At 34.9% G+C, this 22,840-nt stretch overlaps 1 protein-coding gene across 10 annotated transcripts in view; it reads right to left on the bottom strand.

Moving 5' to 3' along the window:
• Positions 1-1,162: 1,162 nt before the first annotated feature.
• The window catches only part of Usp33 (ubiquitin specific peptidase 33), a 54,099-nt gene continuing 32,421 nt past the window's right edge, over positions 1,163-22,840 (bottom strand). For 4 of the 10 annotated variants that reach the window (XM_047530140.1, XM_047530143.1, XM_047530142.1 and 1 more), the window contains 12 exons: positions 22,453-22,625; positions 22,255-22,349; positions 21,659-21,692; positions 19,225-19,270; positions 18,474-18,654; positions 17,769-17,895; positions 16,972-17,141; positions 15,935-16,016; positions 14,811-14,928; positions 5,812-5,914; positions 3,275-3,343; positions 1,163-2,360 (listed from right to left, as the gene is read on the bottom strand). In XM_047530140.1, the coding sequence (XP_047386096.1) occupies positions 2,203-2,360; positions 3,275-3,343; positions 5,812-5,914; positions 14,811-14,928; positions 15,935-16,016; positions 16,972-17,141; positions 17,769-17,895; positions 18,474-18,654; positions 19,225-19,270; positions 21,659-21,692; positions 22,255-22,349; positions 22,453-22,625 (1,356 nt within the window). In that variant the 3' untranslated portion in view covers positions 1,163-2,202. The remainder of the gene's footprint in view (positions 2,361-3,274; positions 3,344-5,811; positions 5,915-14,810; positions 14,929-15,934; positions 16,017-16,971; positions 17,142-17,768; positions 17,896-18,473; positions 18,655-19,224; positions 19,271-21,658; positions 21,693-22,254; positions 22,350-22,452; positions 22,626-22,840) is intronic. The other 6 variants (XM_047530145.1, XM_047530150.1, XM_047530144.1 and 3 more) reach the window with 3 other exon arrangements.

Below are 22,840 nucleotides of genomic sequence, written 5' to 3'. Positions count from 1 at the left end.
GAATAAGAGCAATGGTATAAAGTCGTATTGATTTAAATTGCAATCCCACACTGCCACTTCTTTGTTATATGACTCTGGGCAAGGCACTTAACTTATATCACAGAATTGTTATGAAAATTAGATAAGGAAAGCACATTAGAGTGACTAAAACAATGTTAAATGTTCAATAAATGGCAAACGCTATTAAAAACAAATCTTTTTAGTTAAAATTTTTTAACTAAGTGCCAAGCATTATACTAAATTCTGGTGATTCAAACAGATCAAAAGCATCTGATTTACACATTACACATGGATACATATATCAAATAATACACGGTACTAAATTAACATGTATGACTTTTATATTTTTATGTATCAGTAAAAATTTAAAAATCATTCAACCCTTAAGGAGAATCACAGTATAATTATGAGGAAGAAGAAAACTAAAATCTTTTTTAAAAACTTTCAAGGGGCTGGGAATATAGCTCAGTAGAGTATTTGCCTTGCAAGCACAAGGCCCTGGGTTCAATCCCCAGAACTTCAAAAAAAATAAAAAAATTTCAAGCCAGGAATGGTGGTACATGGCTATAATCCTAACAGCTCCAAAGGCTGAGGCAGGAGGATCATGAGTTCAAAGACAGTCTCAGCAACTCGGCAAGGCCTTAAGCAATTCAGTGAGACCCTATCTCTAAATAAAATATTTTAAAAAGGGGTTGGGCGACTGAAATTGTGGCTCAGTGGTAGAGCACTTGCCTGGCATGGGCGAGGCCCTGGGTTTGATCCTCAGCACCACATATAAACAAATGAATAATAAAAAGATCCACTGAAAACTAAAAAACTATTTTAAAAAAAGGGGGGTGCTGGGGATATGGTTCAGTGGTTAAGTACCCTGGGTTCAATCCCTGGTACCAAAACAAGTTTATTGGACCTTAAATAGCTGATTAATAAACTCATTATTTCATTAAACAAAACTTTACTGAATGATTTCCATACTTGTTTTTTTTTTTTTTTTTTTTTTGGTGCTGGGGATCAAACCCAAGGTCTTGTGCTTGCGAGGCAAGCACTCTACCAACTGAGCTATCTCCCCAGTCCCACATCTTCTGAATAAGAAGTACTAAGAATATGAACAAATTCTATGCCCTTTACCTTTAATATCTATCAAATAAATTCAATATTCAAGTTAAACATTTTTAAATCACTTTTATTGAACTAATTTTTAACAATATCACTTTAGATGGTGGCAGCTGCCCCAAACTGAAACAAAGACATGGAGAATGTTATCCAACATCCTCAATGTAATCCAGTATGTTTTTGAACTTGGAGTATAGTTAAACTTTTGTCATTACATAATCAAGCAAATAGTGGTGCATACTACATTATTCAAAAGACTTTATGCATTTCATTTAAAAAAAATCATTTTTTAAGTGGCTTCAGCTTTATCAACAACCTCATTGACACATTCCACACTTCATGCTTGCAAAATGAAAGGTGGCCTAAAACTAACTCTAAGGATTCTTACTTACTGACATTAATGAATATTATTTAGGGTTGTAGGAATTGAAATTTAACATTTTACAATATAAGAAGCAATAAGTTACTGATATCTGCTGACAAGTTCCACTCAAACTAAATACATCTTTGATACATTCAAAAGACATTTTGCACATTTTAATATGCTAGTTTATATGCTGCAGTGCAAAAGTGACATCCTAATGTTTCCTGAGCTTTAGGAAATTAACAACTTTCTGACTATTACTCTCAATTTAAAATAGGCTCTTTACTATACCAAGCCATGTCAAAACTATACAATTAAATTAGGATTTTGGAGAACTGAAAAGATTGGTCAGTTATGCTAGCATAGGATAATGAAAAATTTTTCAAAGCAAAAAATATTTACAACGCTACAAAGGATACTGCAGATCTGCGTGTAGAAAAAAGATCCAAGATAGCCTATTGATTATCAATTAATCACAACTGTCCCTTCTCTTTCAAAAATATTACACTGAAAGACTTTATGGTAAGTTATTTAGCATTAAATACACTGACCTGTAGTATATTACACATTTTAACATTCTTCCATAATGCCCAGTAAGAAGGAATAAATGGGATAAAAGATGAGAAGAAATCAAGGAAAAAAACATGCTTTAGGGAATGTTTTTGAATACGTATGTCAAGGGAAATGAAAATGATTTTTTCTCATTAGAACTCCCTATATCCTCCAGATTACAAAGATCGTGTTTCTACTTCAATTTTTTCTTCTGCTTGTAGTACGTCAGGATCAACATGAACAACTGGAGGTCGTAGGATAACTTCAGGCCCTCCACCGTATATAGACTGCAGAAAATTCCATGTTTCTTCAGAAATTTGACCAGAATCTGCTCCTAAAATTATGGGTACATAGAGCAAATAATGTTTACAGACCCATATATTCATATTGCACATGCTTTTATAATGTACCCACCAGCACAAATCATTTAGGATCAATTAAGAACTCCTGAAACATTTTAAAATTTAACTAAGTGCCAAGCATTATACTAAATTCTGGTGATTCAAACAGATCAAAACCATCTGATTTACACATACACATGGATGCATATATCAAATATTACATGGTACTGAATTAACATGTATGACTTTTTTTTTTTTTTTTTTTTTAAATGGTGCTGGGGATCGAACCCAGGGCCTGTGCTTGCAAGGCAAGCACTCTACCAACTGAGCTATCTCCCCAGCCCAACATGTATGACTTTTATGTTTTTATGTATCAGTAAAAATTTAAAAATCATTCAACCCTTGAGGAGAATCATAGTATAATTATGAGGAAGAAGAAAACTAAAATCTTTTTTAAAAATTTCAAGGGGCTGGTAGTCTTCAGACTACCAGATTATATTGTAAACAATTTTCTTATAAATATTTGATTAAATAATTGTGCCTGAAATAATTTTTATAACCTGCAATGTATAGTCTGTCAAGATGCTTTTTCCCAGCTACTATCAACAGCCTTAAAATCTTTTCTCAGATTAAAATAAACAAACACTGGCTGCTTTCCATATTTTGTCTTAGTTCAAGCATGAATTACATTCTTTTTTATTCTTGTAGTACTGAGTGTTGAACCCATTTCAAACATTCTACCACTGAGCTATGTTCCCAGCCACTGTTATCTTATTTTGACATACCCTAAGTTATATAGGTTATCGTCAAATGTAATCTTTCTACCACAGTCTCCTCAATATCTGGGATTACAGGTATGCACCATCATGGCTGGCTTAGTAAAGGTTTTAGTATTAATTAAACTTACCTTGCCTGAGCATCACATTACCACATTTAGTGACTGCAATTTTAGTGTTGTCAATAGGACCTGGAGGATCTAAGTTGAAAGGAAAAAAGAATTATCAAAATGTATACTTCAAACAAATTTAACAAAGAATTGCATAATTCTGTGCATGAAATAATTAAGAGCTACGACCATATAATCAGTTTGTTTATAAATTATTACAGTTTCTATCTAAGTTAAAGTTTCTTCCTGAGTTTCTTTCTTTTTGGGTTTTATTTTTCCTGAAATAACTCCAGGAAAGAAGGTGAGAGAGGTTCTTTCATTAACCTTCCCAAAGTCCAGACGAATTGTTTCTTAACTCTCCATTTGGGGATTACAGATCAAAATGTACCTTTTTTTTGTGTGTGTGTGTGTGTGTGGTACTGGGGATTGAACTCAGGGCCTTGTGCTTGTGAGGCAAGCACTCTACCAGCTGATCTATCTCCCCAGTCCCAAAATGTATCTTTAATGTTATCAAAGAACAATTACTTTGTAATTTTTCCCCCTGGTACTGGGGGCTGAACTCAGGGGTCTTCTCCTACTGAGCTATATCCCTAGTTTTTCAATTTTATTTTAGGACAGGGTCTCACTAAATTGCATAGGCTGGCCTTGAACTTGCAATCCTCCCACCTAAGTCTCCTGAGTAACTGGATTAAAGGCATGTACCACTGTGTTCAACCAATTCCTTTGTAATTTAAAAAGAAATTAAACAATTCTCAATTTGTTCCAGTCATTGAAATAAATTTTAAAATAATTATAAAAATTTAAAAATATACTCTTTACTAATTTAAGAAAAAAAGTCTTAGCTCTTAGCTAGGCATGGTGGTACATGTCTGTTATCTCAGTAACTTGGGAAGCTGACGCAGAAGGACTGCAAGTTTGACTCAACAACTTAACAAGGCCCTAAGCAATTTAGCAAGACCCTGTCTCAAAATAAAAAATAAAAATGGCTTGGGTTGTGTTTTAGAAGTTAAGTGTCCCTGGGTTAAATCCCTGGTACAAAAAAAAAAAAAAAAAATCAAAGGAAAAAAGTTTTGTTTGTTTTTCCTTTGAATACAAAAAGAAAAGTGAATGTTCATTATCAACAATTGCAAAACAGGTCAGGTGGAGTGGCATATGCCTAGAATCCCAGCAACTAGGGAGGCTAAGGCAGGAGTAAGTTGGAGGCCAGTCTGATCAACTTAGTGAGACTCTGTCTCAAGATAAAAAAATAAAAAGGGCTGTGGATATAACTCAGTGGTAAAGCACCACCAGGTTCAAACCCTGGTACCTGCCCTCCTACCCCCACAAAAACTACAGCGGCAGCTTTGAAATAGGCACGATGTCACAATGGAAGAAAATAATTATTCTAATCACATTAAGAGAAGAACAGGCAAACTTTTTTTGTGGTACTAGGGATTGAATCCAGTGGTGCTCTACCACTGAGCTACATCTCCACCCTTTTTAATTTTTGAGGCAGAGTCTAAGTTACCCAGGCTGGCCTCATACTTGCATTCTTCTTGGCACAGCCTCCCAGAATCACTGAGATTACAGACATCTACCACCACACCAAGAGAGGCAAACTATTTTAATGTTTTTGCATAATATAATTTTTAAAAATTTTAAAAAACAGGATTCAAACTATGCCTATTGAGTTGCAAGCTTTTTTCATATCAAGAACATCTAATTATCAAATTATTAAATATTATGGCACAAAAGTATTTTAAAGGTCCACAAAGTATTCCATTGTATTGGATAAACCATAACCACTCTTTTACTGCTATAAAGTATTTAAAATATCTCAATAATATCACAGACTGCTAGGCACAATGGCAAATGCCTACAATTTCAGAGACTTGGGAGGCTGAGGCAGGACAATCTCAAGTTCAAGGCCAGTCTGGGCAACTCAAACACTGTCTCAAAAATAAAAAGTAGTGGGAACATAGCTCATTAGTAGAGCACTCTGGGTTCAATCCCTGGTACTGGGGAAAAAAAAAAAAAATCAGACTAATTGACTACTTTTGTTCAGTCCTTTTATTCTTGCTGTGAATATGCTATAATTCATAAAGTGTTTATTTGTTTAATGCAGTGCTGGAGACTGAATCCACAGTCTCATGCATGCTAGAGAAGCACTCTACCACTGAGATAAATCTCCAAGCCCATAAATAGGCTTACAAATCTTTTTTTTTTTTTTTTTTTAAAAACAAGAATACAGCAGGCATGGTAGTACACTTCTGTAATCCCAGCAAGTCAGGTGGCTGAGGAAGGAGGATCGTAAGTTCAAAGTCAGTTTCAGTAACTTACACAGTCCTGACTCAAAATAAAAAGGGCTGGGGCCATAGCTCAGTGGTAAAGAAACTGAGGGTTCAATACTCCATAATAAACCATACCCCACAAAAGAAGAATATAAATCAGATTGTAAGATCTCTAAGGTCAGGGGTCTTTTTATCTTTTACAATAAGTATTTCTCACACAAGAAGTACTTATTAAATGAATAAAACAAAAAATTACAAAAAAAATTCACTGTTCAGTTAACCACTCACCTCCATCTTTACCCTTCACAAAACTTTCCCATTCTCTAAACCACTGCATACTGATGCAATAAAATGTAGCTGGAGAGTCCTCCTCTTGGAATGCTCTGTTGAGCTACAGAGAGGAAAAGATCAGTCACCTAATATCCACAACTTGCTAGGTCACAAAACAGTAAAATCATTGTACTTCAGTATCTGACAAGGCCAATTTCTCATACACTTAGAGTATGGTACCACAATAAAATGTACACTGATGCTACTTAAGTTATCTTAGTATGATGATATGTGGTAGAAACCATTAATAAACAATTCTAATTTATGTTTCAAAATTTAACAAAAGGGTTGTAGAAGTCTATAAGTGGAAGATGATCAAGGTAAAGTCTTCAAACAGTAACTACAAAACAATAACACATTTATTAAAAATCTGATGTGTAGGGCTGGGGATATAGCTCAGTTGGTAAGGCCCTGGGTTCAAATCCCCAGCACCACACGCGCGCGCACACACACACACACACACACACACACACAAAAAAAAAATCTGATGTGTAAACTTTACCTATGTCTACACTTCACTTTTGTTCAATTAGGATACTGGTAGACAATCTGCTATTACCAACACAATGCTGCAAAGAATACTCTTGGAGGACTCGGGTTGTGGATCAGTGGTAGACAGCTTGCCTAGCATTTGTGAGGCACTGGGTCCAATCCTCAGCACCACATAAAAAATAAATAAAATTATATATTAAAAAAATTCTTGTACATGTTATTTCACAGGCCATATATATGTGATATGTATAGGCAAATTCTCAAAAGTAGTGGGATTGGGCTGAGGTTGTGGCTCAGTGGTACAGTGCTTGCATAGCACATGTGAGACACTGGGTTCGATCCTCAGCACCACATTAAAAAAAAAAAAATTTTAAAAAGAAAAAAAAAAGTAGCAATGCTATTAAAAAAAAAAAAAAATGTAGTGGGAAGATGTTTTACTTCCCCCACCAGCCCTAAGGCCTAAAGAATGAGTATGTAACTCACACTAGGCACAACTCTATTAGACATGGAATTCTGCAAGAGAATCACCTAATGGTTAGAATGAAGTCACTCCAACATCAATTTAGGTTAGCTTAGATATCCAGGGCTACTTTGATTCTCAAACTTCTGGATGTCTTGATTATTTAATTTTTTTTCAAAATAAATTCTTTTTCTATTTAATCAATCTGGTTCCCACTGCTGGTAACTAAAGAAACCCAAATGATAGAAAAACTGATATAGAAAGAGAGGTACAACTAGCAGAGTCTCAGAGAAATGAGAAGTATTTGGGAATTTATCTAATTATAGTAGTATGTCACAATGGGTAGCTAAATGCCCATGGTAACATTACTGTGGACAAAGACAAACAAGTCCAAATTATGTCATCCCCTTAATTAAATAGAAATCCTCCAGCTGTCCCCAAAGATCTTTATAATAGCCCAGAAGTAACTCCCAGGATCTGACTTCACCTTCTAATTTTTCTCTTCTCCATTTCTACTTATAATCACATTGACCTCTTTGTTATTCCTAGAACCCCAATCAGATAACATTCTTCTCTCAAGGCTTTTGCACTGTCTCTTCTTTCAGCAGATATTGAAATGACTATCTCCCTCACATTCTTCCAATTTTGCTTAAATGTCACCTTCTCAATGAATCGTGATTATTCTCTTTAAAACTGCAACCTGGCTCACCATCATACTGTACTCCTGATCTCTTATCCTGTTCAAGAGTTCCTTTTTCCACAGTATATGATTTTTAATATACAACACTTATTAATTAAATGTAGATTCTTTGAGGACAAGGATCTTTCTGGAACACAAAGTATCTGCTTAACAATGAACATGAAAGGGAATAAAAAAATGCTGTGAACTGGTTGTGATGGTATTTGGGAGGTTGAAGTAGAAGGATTGCAACTTTAAGGCAAGCCTCAACAACTTAGCAAGACCCTGTCTCAAAATTTTAAAAAGGGTTGGAGAGATAGTTCAATGGTAGAATGGCTCTGAGTTTAATCCTCAATGCTAGGGTGAGCAGAGTCAACAACAGAAATAAAAATGGATTTATTAAGGTATAATCAATCCAGTGTTACTGGGGAGTTCAGTGATTTTTCTATAAATTTAGTTGTACAATTTTCACCATAATCCAGTTTCCAACATCTCCAAAACACTGCATCAGTTTATAATCACTCTACTGCTCTTAGCCCTGGAAACCACTGATCTAATTATCTCTGCATTTTTTTTCCCCCTCTTCAGAAATTTCTTAGAAATAAAATAAGGTATCAGTCTTTTTTTTTTTTTTTAATTAGATATCAGTCATTTTTATGTCTGTCTTTTCTTGGCATGTTTCAGAAACTCATTCAGGTTGTCGCATGCATCAGTAATCCACTGTTTTTTAATTTGCTGAGTAGTCTTCCAGTGTATGAATATAACACTTGTTCACGCATCTGCCACCTGATGGATATTTCAACTGTTTACAGTTTGGGGCAAATGATATGCAATACTGATGTAAACTTTTATTTACAGGTTCTACGTGAATGTAAACTGACATGTTTCTGGAGTAAAAACCTAAGAGTAGACTGTTGGGTCAGATACTAAATGTTGAATCTAAGACACTACCAAACTATCATTTAGCCTGCTGCACTTTACATTCCCACCATTAATACTCATCTGAGAATTCCCAACTATGTACTATGTATGTGCTTATTAGTCATACCTTCTTAGTAGTAATGTCTATTCAAATCTTGCATCTATTTTTAAATTGGATTATTTGCCTGATTATTGACTTGTATGAGTTCTTCACATAATTTGGATGTAAGTGTTTTGGTGACATGTGATTTAGGCTTTGGGTCTACTTTCCTAATGCACAATGTTTCTCTCAGTACGACCAATCTTGGACTTACTATATGTCTCATTCATTGATAAGATATTCCATTCATATTCCTTCTGATCATGGAATTAATTCATTATATACAAAAACAGCTCATAGTCATAAGATCAATTATCGTACCATGTGCTATCACCCAAAATCTGCTGGTCTATCAAATAATTTTTTTAATTTTATGTTATTTTTAGCTGTGCACAATGTTGCACACCTGCAATCCCAACAGTTTGGGAGGCTGAGGTAGGAGAATTGCAAGTTCAAAGCCAGCCTCAGCAAAAGCAAGGTGCTAAGCAACTCACTGAGACCCTGTCTCTAAATAAAAGACAAAATAGGGCTGGGGATGTGACTCAATGGTTAAGTGCCACTGAGATCAATCCCTGATACCAAAATTTTTTTTTTTTTTTTTTTTTTTTTTTGGTAACACCTTGAGGACTTTGTACTGTCCTACATGATGTGGTATATGCTCCAAAGAGAGATCATCAACATAGAGTGCTTTTTCCCATAACCAGAATCCATAAGGGTAGGAATCGGGTAAATGGAAATAGGAGAGCTCATCTGTTACTACTTACTGACCCAACTCACCAAAGTTTTACTTCCCATACCTACAACTTTTGACTTTTACTAGTTTGGAGGATTTGGTTCCCAAAGGAATAAATGATAACTTTACTGGATTGGAAACTGAGACAGGCCCTTGGTTATTTTGAATTTTTCATGTCACTGAGCCAACAGGCAGGGGGGTAACAGTATTGGTCAGACAGACTGACCCACTTATAAAGGGTGAATAAAATGCTACACAATAGGAACAGAGAGAATTATGTCTGGAAACCTGGATATCATAGCTACTGTAATGCTTCCGAGGGCTATTGCAACTTTTTTTTGTGTGTGTGCTGGGGATTAAACCCAGGGCCTTGTGCATGCAAGGCAAGCACTCTACCAACTGAGGTATATCCCCAGCCTGCTACTGTAACAATCTGACCACAAACTTGATGGTTGGCTTTTTATTTGCTCACAGTTCCAAAGACCAGAAATCCAAAATCAAAGACTGGACCCACTGCAAAGCTCTAAAGGACACTCCATGCCCCATCTCCTCAAGATTCTGCCTTGTAGCTGCATTGTTCCAATCTATGTCACAGTCTTCATATGGCTTTCACCTCCCTCTTGATAGGGACACTTATTGGATTTAGGGCCCACATAGATTAATTTGGAATGATTTTACCCTGAAATCTTTGTATGTGCAAAGACTATGTTTTGTTTTTCAAATAAGGTCATATTCATCAATAAGATCAATTCACAGAGCTTGGGGTCTGCAAGTGTATTTTGGGGGGACCACCATTCTAACCACTATAGGGATTATTAGTCTTTCTATACCCAGAGCTTAGAAGTTAACAGACTAGCTAGAGAAATCTAACAGATAGATGACTACTAAGGGTTCCATACACTTCAGGAAGTAAGCTCTAGGTTATTTTACCAGATAAACATCCACAACCAGCTGAAGTGCTGGCTGAGAACACAGGGAACATGAAATAGATAATGACAGTTATAGTCACATATTTATTTCTTCCTTGTACATATTTATAAACATCAAAGTTTAAAATAATTACTAATCAATCTTTTCCTTTCTTTCATTCAATTACTATTATGAGGTATAACTGTGGTGGTTAACATAAGTATTTTTGGTCTTGGGTTTTTTGTTTTGGTTTTTTTTTGAGGGATGCTGGGGATTGAATGCAGGGTCTTGAGCATGCTAGGCAAGTACTCTACCACTGAGTTCCATCCCAAACCCGTAGTATTCCTTAGATTACAAAATATAAAAGAAAGATAACTACATTGTCTGAACTAAAAGATGAATGATATCAACTAGAAATGGATACAGTAACTGATGGAACTCTCCTTCTCCCAAATTAGGGAGTCAATGCCACATGTACGGTACACGAGCTAGTTGTACCATATTAGGTAGAAGGATGATACTGTGGCTCTATTTTTATGGATCAGTGCATATGGAAGCTGATTTGACAAAGGATCAAACTATACTGTATTATCTGTTAATGAGAATCATTTCCATTTATTCTTATACTTTTTTTTTTGGAGTGGGGGTACCAGGGATTGAACTCAGGGACAATTGACCATTGAGCCACATCCCCAGCCCTATTTTCTATTTTATTTAGAAACAGGGTCTCACTGAGTTGCTCAGTGCCTCACCATTGCTGAGGCTGGCTTTGAACTACAGATCCTCCTGCCTCAGCCTCCCGAGCCGCTGGGATTACAGGCATGCGCCACACTGCTCAGTTCATTCTTTTGAACTCAAGTGAAGCCTATACTTTCCAGGATCCCTTGCCAGTGGTACTTTAAATTAGATACTGCCATTGATATCTGTGACACATGGAAAGAACAGGAAAAGGAAAAACTTTTTTCTTTGGTGGCAGCAGTGAGTAGGCTTGGGGCATCTACAGATGGCACAAATACGGTTTTATTACCACTTCAAGATGGCACAAATAGGGTTTTGTCACCACTTCCAAACATCTTCCCAAAAATCTGATTTCACATAGCAACATGGACAACTAACTTCTTTAACAGGAACATCCATGTCTTTTGGGTACCCACCCAATTACTCCCTTGTGACTTGACAGCAGCAGAAGCTGTCAGGCTTCTGAGCATTCTCCTGATAATCACCAGAGGCAGGTAGCTGAGGTCACTTCCAAGAGCTTTACATAATTTTTTTTTTTTTTAATGCTTGAACTTTGATTCAATCTCAATTTTACAGAAATACTCCCAGTACCAAAAAAAAAAAAAAAAAAAAAGTTTGTTTGTGGTACTGGGGATTGAACTGAAGGGCACTCCAGCACTAAGGTTCATTCCTAGACCTCTAAATTTTTTAAATTTTAAGAAAGGATCTTGCTTAAGTTGCCCAACCTGGCCTAGAATTTATGATCACTTCTGCCTCAGCCTACTGACTCACTGGGATGAGCAGTATGCGCCAATGTGCCTGGCTCAAAAACATGTTTCTTTCGTAGCAATATCAGAGTAAGCTGCTAAACTGATGTTCTTTTCTTCCAAATGTGGTGTGTGTGTATGCGTGTGTGTGTTCTGGTTGCTATATACAATGTCCTTCAATTTGAGTTTGATCTTTCTTCAAGATTTATATAATTCATCTGTGTACCAAAGACTCAATGCCATATTCTCATTGGATTCTATTCTACCACATGATTTTGATTTGTTCTATTTCTAAAGATGTTTACTTAAATAACTTCACTTAAATAGTACCAGGATTCTCTAAAAATTAAGTCCTCCCTTTGTAATAAATCTCTTGTAGAAAGTAAGTTGAAAGATGTAAATACTGTATCCTTCAACCTTTTCATTTATTTACTTATATCACTATGGACACTACTTTGTTTAATGAGTTACATGTTACTAGAATTTATTTTAAAGTTCAGATTATCCCATATTTAACCAATCTGTCACCAGCACCATATGCTGTGTCCGTATAGTCCAACCTCTAGTCAATATAGGCATCCCTTCTCATCCTGTCTCAGCTCTAACACCACTGATAGATTATAGGTTTTATGTTACTCTACAGAAACTTTCTCTATCCTGTTTTTGTCCTGAAACCCCATTATTGGCCACTACCCTGACACCTACCTGACATTCACCTCCAGTGTAGCCTACCCCCACTTCCAAAACTCCTGAAAGTCAGCTGAGGTCTTCCTGATCTTTATTGCCCAGTCCTTGTCAGTACTTGTGTCTCTCATTTCCTATATTCTGATTCTATTCAAAATACTTAGAATGGCTTCTATTAAACCCTGATGGATATAGTCATTAGCCATTATTTAAGCATTGATGGAATGAATTATTTTAAATATTTAACTAATACTTGTTTTAATAGATTCCAAAAATAGATGAGACCTGAGTAAAATTAAGAAATTCATGCCTCCAATATCTTTAAGTATTTCTTTACTTTAGGCCATGTCCCCCACACACACCCACTCAAACCTGAATCAAAAGAGAAGCAGGTGGGCTGGGAAGATAGCTTAGTGGTTAAGCACTTGTCTAGTATGCATGAGGCCCTGGGTTCAATCCCCATTACCACATAAAAAATAAACAACAATAAAATGATTAAAAAGAGAGAAGCGGGGATGTGTTTTCACACATGCTGTACAGCATGGAACATACAGGATATTTAATTTTGGTCTGTTCGATATCTTCTCTCATACCTTTATTAAAATAATCCATTCAGAAACAGATTGATAGGAAGTGCCGGGAGTGATACTGGCCAAATTATATTGTTATATTGTTTGTATGTACAAATGCGTAACAATAAAGCTGAATCAGTGGCTCCCCTTGGAGGGCACTCACCTAGCATATGCAAATGCGTAACAATAAATTCCATCATTATGTACAACTATAATGCACCAATTAAAAAAGAAGCGGGGGAGGGGGCTAGGGTTGTAGCTCAGTGGTAGAGCGCTTGCCTAGCATGTGTGATGCACTGGGTTCAATCCTCAGTGCCACACATAAATAAAATAAAGGTCCACTGACAACTAAAAAAAATTTAAAAAAAAAGATGGGGGGGCAAAAATAAATAAACAGATTGATAACATGAAAGGCAAGCTCCAAGAGACCGAGGACAGAGCAAAATGACAAGAGGATCTCATCATGAATGTGGAAAACGTGGTTCTCAAGAACAGGTTTCAGGCTGTGCTAGATGAATTCAAACAAGAGACAGAGAAAAGGAGCAGCTTAGTTCTCTGCAAGAAGGGCTAGAATCATTTCTAGAGAAGTGAGAATAATGTTAATATTTTAGTCCTAAGCCTGAAAAAATCTTGGTTTCATCACCTGGACTAATATTAAGACCTTTCAGTAGTTCCCATTCCCTCTAATGCTAGAAGTTCTGTTGAAATTATCTCAGTAGCTTTTTAGAATCACTTCACTGTGTGTTCATTTTTTAGGAAGTAGGATTACGCAGGTATAAAGATGATTGCAGGAAAGTTGTAGGATTAGTGAAATAAACTGTTTAGCCTTTAATTACAATTTCATTGTAGGATTTTGTTGTGGTTTCTCTATTTTACAGAAGTTGTTATTGCTAGCAGTTCTTTGTTGTGCTTGAAATGAATAAGAAGAAAGTAGTCTGGAGGCAGTGAAGCTAGTTTACATAGGTTTTCTCATACAATAGCTATTTTCTTAGCTACTTACAGCAATTTCCCATATGTAAGGATGCAAATGGTTTTCATAAAGTTGTTTCTAACAGTAAATAAAAGCAATTCATTTTCCTCTTGCAGTATTCTCTCCCAATATTGTCCCAGCAGGATTATCAATAAATATGACTCTCAGGTGAACTAAACTTTAGATTGTATTAAATAACTGGAGTTGTGTTATTGACAGCAATACTTTAAAAGACCTCTTGCTACTTAGACAACTGGAATTTACTGGTCCTTTATAAAAATCAGTTGTTCGGCAATTAAAATTTTTTTTTTCTTTTTTGTTTGTTTCTTTGCACAGTGCTGAAAATTGAACCCAGGGCTTTTCACATGCTAGGCAAGCATTATACCATTACACTATATCCTCAGTACTTTTTATTTTGAGACAAGGTCAAAATAAAGTTGCCAAGGCTGGCCTCAAACTGCATTCCCCTGCCTCAGCCTCCTGAGTAGCTGAGGTTACAGGAATGCACCACCACACCTGGCTTTGTTCAGTTTTTTGCTCCTATGACTAAATTTTCTGTTGTTTACAATCAAGGAATGCCTCATAATATACTATAAGGAAACAGTATGTTTTTAAGTACAGAGTCCCCCAAAAGACAAAACAGAAGGATGAAGTAGAGGATGCCAGCCGGGTATTCTATAGACAATACTAACAAAGAAGCCTATAATTTTTCATTTTAATAAGGAGATTTCTTATCAGTTCCAATGCATAAAACAAAATTTATTGCCATTCCATAAAAACAGAAGCCCACAAAGGGATAACTTAATTCACTAAAATTGCAGTGAATGCCTTAGGTCATCACTGTTAGGTACCCAGAACACTTGAAATCTACTATGATTCTTTCATTCAATCACTTTGTTAATTGTCAAGTCTTCATCTTAATCCTACGTCATTTACAATTTGAAAAGCATTACTTTTTTTACCCGAATAAATATTTCCAGTTCAGTTTTTCTTCTTTTTTCAATTTTCTCTGCCTCAATTTGGCAAGTGTGACAAATGTACAGATGGTTGACAGCTGGTCCTCCTCCATACCTAAAGCATGAAGAACTTAAGAATTAAAATTACAGCAATCTCAAAGCTGATGTTTACCACATAGTTTCTAGTTTTTTAGTCAATGGCTAAATAACCAGTTAAGAAAAAATCCTCACAGGAAAATTGTCAAAGTAATGTAAAAAAAAAATTTTTTAATTATATAAGGTCTTGATTTTATGTTTATTAGAGTAAAAACTTAACCAATGTATTGCCTATTCTGCTTTATCCACAGTTCATGTTTCCCTTGTTCTACCAAATGTTAGAGGCAACAACCAAAAAAGGGTTTTCAAAAATTAGTATATATGGGGCTGGGGAGATAGCTCAGTCAGTAGAGTGCTTGCCTTGTAAGCACAAGGCCCTGGGTTCGATCCCCAGCACCCAAAAAAAAAAAAAAAAAAAAAAAAAAAAAATTAGTATATAACGCAAATTGTAGTTAAACATACATAGTCACAGTCAAGAAAACATAACTGGTAGATATATTACAGAACAAAATTTTTTAAAATTCAAAACTTTAAAATTTTAGAGTAAGAATATTCAATTTTGGGAGTGAACACATAGGTAAAATCTTAGTGTTGGGTATAGGCTATATATTTTAAATAAAGTACTTAAATATCATAAGCATATCTTCACACATATTTAGAACACGAAAATCAGAATAAATTATCTAGACTAGAGTTACACTAGCTACAGAGTTTGTCGATTCACACCAGAATAAATGAATGAATGAAAAAGAGGTAAGCAACATAAAGTAAAATAAGCATCTTTTTTTTTTTTAGCAATCCCCCTTTAACCACTTTTAAGCAGTTTTCACAATACATTGTTTGATTTGAATAAACAAACCTGCAAGGGGTGGAAGGTAAAAAGGGAGAGGAGAAGTGCTGGGAGTAATAACTGTCACATTATGTTGTTGTATTGTGTGCATGTATGAATATATAACAAATCCCATTAATATCTACAACTATATGTACCATTTAAAAAGGTGAAAGAAAATAAATAAAAAACAAACCTGCTATACAGGTTATCCCAAATGTTCTGAGGTAGCATCAAAACCAAGTCTTCAATATAACTAGCTTTTCGTGGAGGAACACCTAAAAATTTTTTTAGAAAGGTCAGCTTCATTCTTTAATTCTTTCCAAAGGTTAAAGTCATTTTTAATGACTGGCCAAGCATTATTCTCAAGCTTCCCCTCCCAAAAAGGTAAGTAAAAAGCATTTTTAGTGATTATGCTTCCTAAAGATGAGTATAACCTTGAAATTCCACGCAGAATTTTTTTTTTTTGGGGGGGGAGGCGGTCAGCACTGGGGATTGAACCCAGAGAATGTGATCTTCTACTACTGAAGCCCACAAATATTTTTTAGAGTTTAGGTTTCTATATCCAATATAGGATTATTCCCATTCCTTGTGGTTTCACTACAAATATAATTGTTAACAAGAATATCATATCATCAATCATAAAGGGTAATCAAAGCACCAAAGATCCTACTTATTGTAGGAATAAACATTAATTTAGCTAATCACAAGAACATAAGTTACATTTAACACATATGAAGCATTTCTGTTAAACCCCAAATATAATTCCATACTTAGGAAAAGAGCCAGATATTCATTTAGATAAAAGGGATAAGAACTACAGATACAGGTGGCAGTTGAAATCACTTGCACAGAAATAACTCTTAGGCTGTAGCACAGGGCTTTTTTTTTAGTTACTAATGAACCTTTATTTTACTTTTATTTATTTTTATGTGGTGCTGAGGATTGAACCCAGGGCCTCACACATGCTAGGCAAGCGCTCTACCCCTGAGTCACAACTCCAGCCTCCTAGCACAGGGTTTTAAACAGGTACTCAATAAATAAAATGTTTAATAGGCCATAATTGGAGAGACAAGGCCAAATTCTGAAAACCATATGGAATTAAATACATTAAGTTGGACTGCAGATAGAGAAATGGGAAATAAACAGAAGAGGAAAATTCTTGGCTTATTCCTAATGTGCAAATTATTTAACAATAAACTTCTACCACTACTTGCAGATAAGATTTCTTACCTCCATGAATACAGAGAAAGTCATTATTTGAAATAGGGCCAGGTTCAGCAAAGGTCTTAAATTTATTCAGCCATTGTCGAGAAATGTAAAACTGAAGGAGGCTGGGTTCCATTATGTTCAACAAATTTGATATTCTTCTCCTCTCTTTTTGTGCCTCTTCACTGCTCTTCCTTTTAAAGACAATGATTAATTAAATCCAAAATGTGTTTTATTACATTATGACTAGTAGATTGATTTTTCCTCTTCCTTATTAGACTTGGCACACATATTAATACTCTGCATCTCTTCAGGCTTTAGTCATTTCAAGAAAAATATACCTTGTATCATTTCTCAAATATATTTTACACCCTATATTGACTACTGGTATTCACTATACTGACATACCACATGCATTTAAATATTAATAAGATCAAGTTAAATACCTAATCAGTATTCCTGTTATAGTAGCTATCATTTTCTTTCATAAAATATTAAAAAATACCAAAAATTTTATAGTAATACCTCTTTATCAGCAATTTTAGCAGGAGAGTTGGTACTTAATTCTGACTCTGATTTTATTAAAACCAATCTTTCTAAAACAAAATATGTCCTTTGCCCTTCCCATTTATGTTGTTGTTTTCTAAACAAAGCCTCACTGTAGAAAACCTTTGACTTTTAGTCTAATGAGAATACAGCAATTTCATATCTTTACTCAGCAATTCATTTGAAAGTCTTAGAAGTCACGAGTAACTCCAAAGAGTAAAATATTCTTTCATTATTTGTAATCAGCTTATCTATGAGATACTGACTTCCATTACCTATAGAAAAGAACATAAGCTTCTGCATTTTGTACGGTAGATTCTGAAACTTCAGTGACACTCTGGTCATCAAATTCATACCACAGGTTATTTAAATTGTTTCGGCAGTAGGCTATATAGTGTCCACCTGTATTTAAGGGAAAAGAAATCACTGTGGTAATATAATTAACACAAAATGGAGGATAAAATTTTTCTATCACCACTGTTTAGCACAACAGCTAAAATATATAGCAAGAATTGTGATCTTATTTTTTAATACGTATCCTCATCACCACCATTTGAGGAAATGAAAGACAGAAAAATTAATCTTTAGAAACCCAGTGTAAAAATTATCGTGTTAAAGTTCTTACTACTTATCTTATACAATATAATTTTCAATATTCCAAACACCATAGTAAAAAATATTCCATTTCCTAAAACTCATGTTTTGTTGACTACCACAAAATTATACATACTTATGGAGAGTGATAATTCAAAAAGTACATATATATAATGTGCAACAATCAAATTGTAATTAGTATTTAAATTTCCTTAAACATTTATCATTTTTTTATATTCGAAGTCTGACATGTTTTTAATAACCAGCAGTAAAATCTGTTTTTAGATTTTCTTTTTTCCAAGCATGTCATATTTAAGCAATTAATTCAATTGTATTCAGATACCATTTTTTAAATCTAAAAGCAAATGTCAAACCTATATACTTACTACTTGCAGTCCCATGATGACAAATGACTGACAGAAGATCATATGTCACAATCTGAGCTGGACTATCCTTAGCAAAAAATGGCTGAAGATCCAGGCCTTCTAGTGGAAATGAAACATGAGTGCTGATTTTGGTGGAAAACATCAGTTCGTGTCGGAATCTTTTAAGGTGGATGCATAAAATCTAAAATAAAAGAATAAAATAAAAAAATTCTAATTTACTATTATAAGGGACAAAGCATTCCAAGTGATAAAACTTAAGGACATTAAGATTTTTATTATATAAGCAAGAAATTGTGGTGTTCACATGAAATAAAATTATAGTTATTTACAGTTTCATTTAAAAAATAAAAATAAAATTAGTTTCATTTAGCTAAAAATTTTTTATTAAGCTTTATTCTAGATAAGATATTGAATCACATGTCAAGGTTAAATATGGACCCCCAGTTATAAAGTCATAACCTGAAATATATTAACATGGTTCTTCCTAAGTTCATTGTTATTTTTCTAATTTTTCACTTTATACTTGTCAAGTTCCTACAATGTCTAATTACACTATGTTCATCACAGTACACTATTAAGGGTACTCAGGATATTCAACCCAATATTTTAGAAATGAGTAATCCTAATAAGGTATGCATAGCAACTGGTCAACAGAACCACTTCAATCTTTAATCATGCTATGAGAATTTATTACTATGTTTTGTGTTGTTAATGCTTTACCACATAAAATAAAATTAATTAAAGTCCATACCTCGGGAAACTTTTGTACTTTACAGAACTTTACTCCATTCCTCAACCTAAGATGCAAAAAGAAAAAAAACTCAATGAATCTACAAACAATTCAGTATATTTAGGGCTGATGTAGGTCAGTGGCAATAATGCCTGCCTAGTATGCATAAGGCCAATCTCTAGCATCACAACACTCCCGCTCCTGCAAAAAAAACTTGGAAGAAAGATTTAGTATATTTAAATGTATGACAGGGTCGGGGTTGTGGCTCAGTGATAGAGCGCTTACCTAGCATGTGTGAGGCACTGGTTCAAAAATAATAAAGGTTCATCAACAACTAAAAAATATTTAAATAAATAAATGGCAAAAATCTTTTAGAAATTGTAGATTAAATGCAAATGCGGATTGAAAAGGCTCATTATTGAATTTTGTTAAATATTTATACACTAAAGACCCTAACACTCAAAACACTGGAGTACCTTATTATGAAAAATAACTTAAACCAAGATATCAGTAATAAAACTATAGGGAGTTTTGTAATTCTTGGATTAAGAAATTTTAACAGATGCACTACTATCTTTGGCCTACTTCATGACATCCAGTTATCAAGTGAAACTGCATAAAACAAAATCCCAATTTTATAAAATTTGGAGTTCCAATCAATATATTCAATCTTTCTTCTGCTTCCCTCTTACCCCCCCCCCCTTTGGAGACAGTCTCACTATGTTGTACACTTTGACCTCAAATCCCTGGGCTCAAGCAATCATCCTCTTCCTCCTCAGCCTCAAAAGTAACTAGGACTATGGTTTATACTACCACATCTGGCTCAAAACCTTTATTCTTGTGTGTGTGCAGTCCTGGGGCGTGAACCCCAAGGGTACTCTACCACTGAACCATATCTTCAGTCCTTCCTATTTTTAACTTTGGAAGGGTCTCACTAAATTACCAAAGTTGACCTTGAATTTTCAATCCTCCTGCCTCGCCCTCTTGAGCTGCCAGGATTATAGGTGTTACACCAAACCTGGCCTCAAAACCTTTATTCTTCAATGTGGGAAAAACTTGAGATAAAGGATGGTTATTCTTAATAATGACTATTAATATACACTTGACAGATCTCTGGGCTTTGAGGGTAAATATAAGGTATGTTCCCCTTTTCATTATTTTTTTCTCCTAGGCTGTTTTGTTTTGCAAAGAAGGATCTTTTCCAGGTCAACTCCCTCTTCAGCTGTCAGCTAGGGCTTCAAGGACAAATTGATAAAATCTTTCCAAAATTTCAAAAACTACAAGGCATCTTTTTCATCTTTATTAAGCAAACAGTATACCATTCATTTCTCATGAAAAGGACCAACAGCTGCAGATCAAGGTTTCTCTGGATTATTGCCAGTAGCCAAAAGTCTGTATTAAGATTCTACATCTCATTAAGAAGTCATTTTTTTTAAAACACATGCAGAAAAAAAAATTTGTGTTATCTCTACTTTAAAAATAATTGCCTTGGGCTGAGGGTGTTGCGGAGGGTAGGGTGCTTACCTAGCAACCTGCACTCCTAGCTACTTGGAAGGCTTTACTATCTTATGTAGTAGGATGGTCTCAAGTTCAAGGCTAGCCCTGCCAATGTAGATAGACATTGTCTCAAAATAAAATTTTAAAAGGGTAGTAACGTAGCTCAGTGGTAGAGCACTTGTCTAGTATATGCAAGGGTCTGGGTTCTATCCCCAGTACCACCCCCCCCACAAAAATGCCTTTATCAAGTCTCTAATCACTTTGTTCTGACTTACTATCAAGAGGTGTTAAAAGTCTGAATTTATAACAAGATAGAAAAGGCAGCTGGGCCAGGCTCAGTGGCCTGTAATCCCAACTACTCGGGAACTGAGGCATGAGGATAGCGAGTTCAATGCCCACCTTGGCAACTTAGAGAGACCCTGTCTAAATATAAAACAAAAAGGGTTGGTAGTGTAGCTCAGAGAAAGTATGCTCCTGGGTTCAACACCCGGCACTTAAAAAAAAAAAGGAAGAAAGAAAACCAAACTGGTAAGACAACTAGTAGTAGATATAAACAAAATCAGGCCTAACTATACTATACTGCACCATAACATCAAAGTTGGTACAACCTTCCTAAATTTTATGGAGATGTGAAACTATATACATTTCATTTACTGAACCTGGACTATTAAATTGGTAACCCAGAAGAGTATATTTGAGAAAATGTTTAATGAAAACTCACATACTTATTCCCCATGCCTTAAAATATATACTTTAATATCATATAAACTTATTAAACTTGTTAAATTTTTACCTTAAATTTATTTTACAAAACAACCAATCTTTAATTATTACTAGGACTAAGTTTTCTGGTTGATACTTTTCTGAATATATTGTCAAGTGTAACTATCTATGTCTAATTTAAATAACTAAGAAAAATACAAAATATGAAATTAAAAGCATTGTCAATGTCACTTACTTTTTGCATTTTTCACAACTGTACATATTATCACCTGCAAACAGAACAGATCTAGTCACCTCTCAAATTACAGTAAATTATTTTCTTTTGGTTCTATAATTCTTTGATTTTGCCACCTGCTGATCCCAAAGAACAGTAAAACAGGATTCATTCACTCTTTTAGTCTCTGTTCATGAGTTAGTTCATAAGGTTTACCTTACCTAAAATACCCTTTCTCTACTCCCTATTTTTAATCTTGAAGACCTATCTCAAATAACTTCTTTTTCATTTATTCTTTGAACAAAATTTACTGACAGTCTGTCCTATGGTTGAGAAAGATACTGAACACACAAAAATAGTGAAGGAACTATAATGATGTGGACAGTATGACAGTTCAAGATTCACAAATTTTTAGTTACTTCGGTTGAGTTTTCCCATCTTTAAATCCCAGAACACCTTTAAGACCTGGTACTACAGGAATTTGTATAAATTCCTCCAGGATAGGATTTTTCTTATTATATTTATACTGCCATGATAGATACTGGCATTATGCCAGTATGGGCATATATTATTTAAGCTGCTCTAAAACTAGGCATAGATATAATTACACTTCTTACCTTTTAATTCATCTCTGGCAAAGAAGGCAGCAAGACAATCTTGCAAGGTTACTACCGGACCCCAAAACCAGCTAGGGACACATGAGACAACAAACCTGAAACATTATTGACAGAAAAAAAAAAAAAGGAAGTGTTCTGCCAGTACAGCAGAAACAGCAGTTTCAATAATCAGTTCTTACAAGGAAAATACATACATACCTCTTCACATATTCCATGAAAAAAGCTATCCAGCCTTGTGGAGCATAGGCTTCACCACATGATCCTGCTTTGACTATAGAAGTTTGATGACTCGATGAATGTAGCTTAGCAAGGTCTTCCTTGCCAGGAATTGGCAAGGACAGATCTTGAAAGGTCTCGAGGGTTACAGATACCTAAAATTGTTTTGTGTTTTAAAAATGGGATAAAAATAATCCAGCACAAACATTTATAAAGTTAGATTTTTAGACTCCAAAGATCAAAGCAAGTTATAATAAGCAAAATCAAAAAACCATACTGCTTTTATAGTATTAACAACAAAGAAACAATTGCTCTGTACCAGGTGATCTTCCAAATTTAATTTTCATATAAACCCTGGATGGTGGCCATT

Source organism: Sciurus carolinensis, chromosome 1 (genome assembly GCF_902686445.1).
Source record: "Sciurus carolinensis chromosome 1, mSciCar1.2, whole genome shotgun sequence".
In the NCBI taxonomy this organism is placed as follows: domain Eukaryota; kingdom Metazoa; phylum Chordata; class Mammalia; order Rodentia; family Sciuridae; genus Sciurus; species Sciurus carolinensis.
This window is presented reverse-complemented; position numbering and strand designations above follow the sequence as displayed.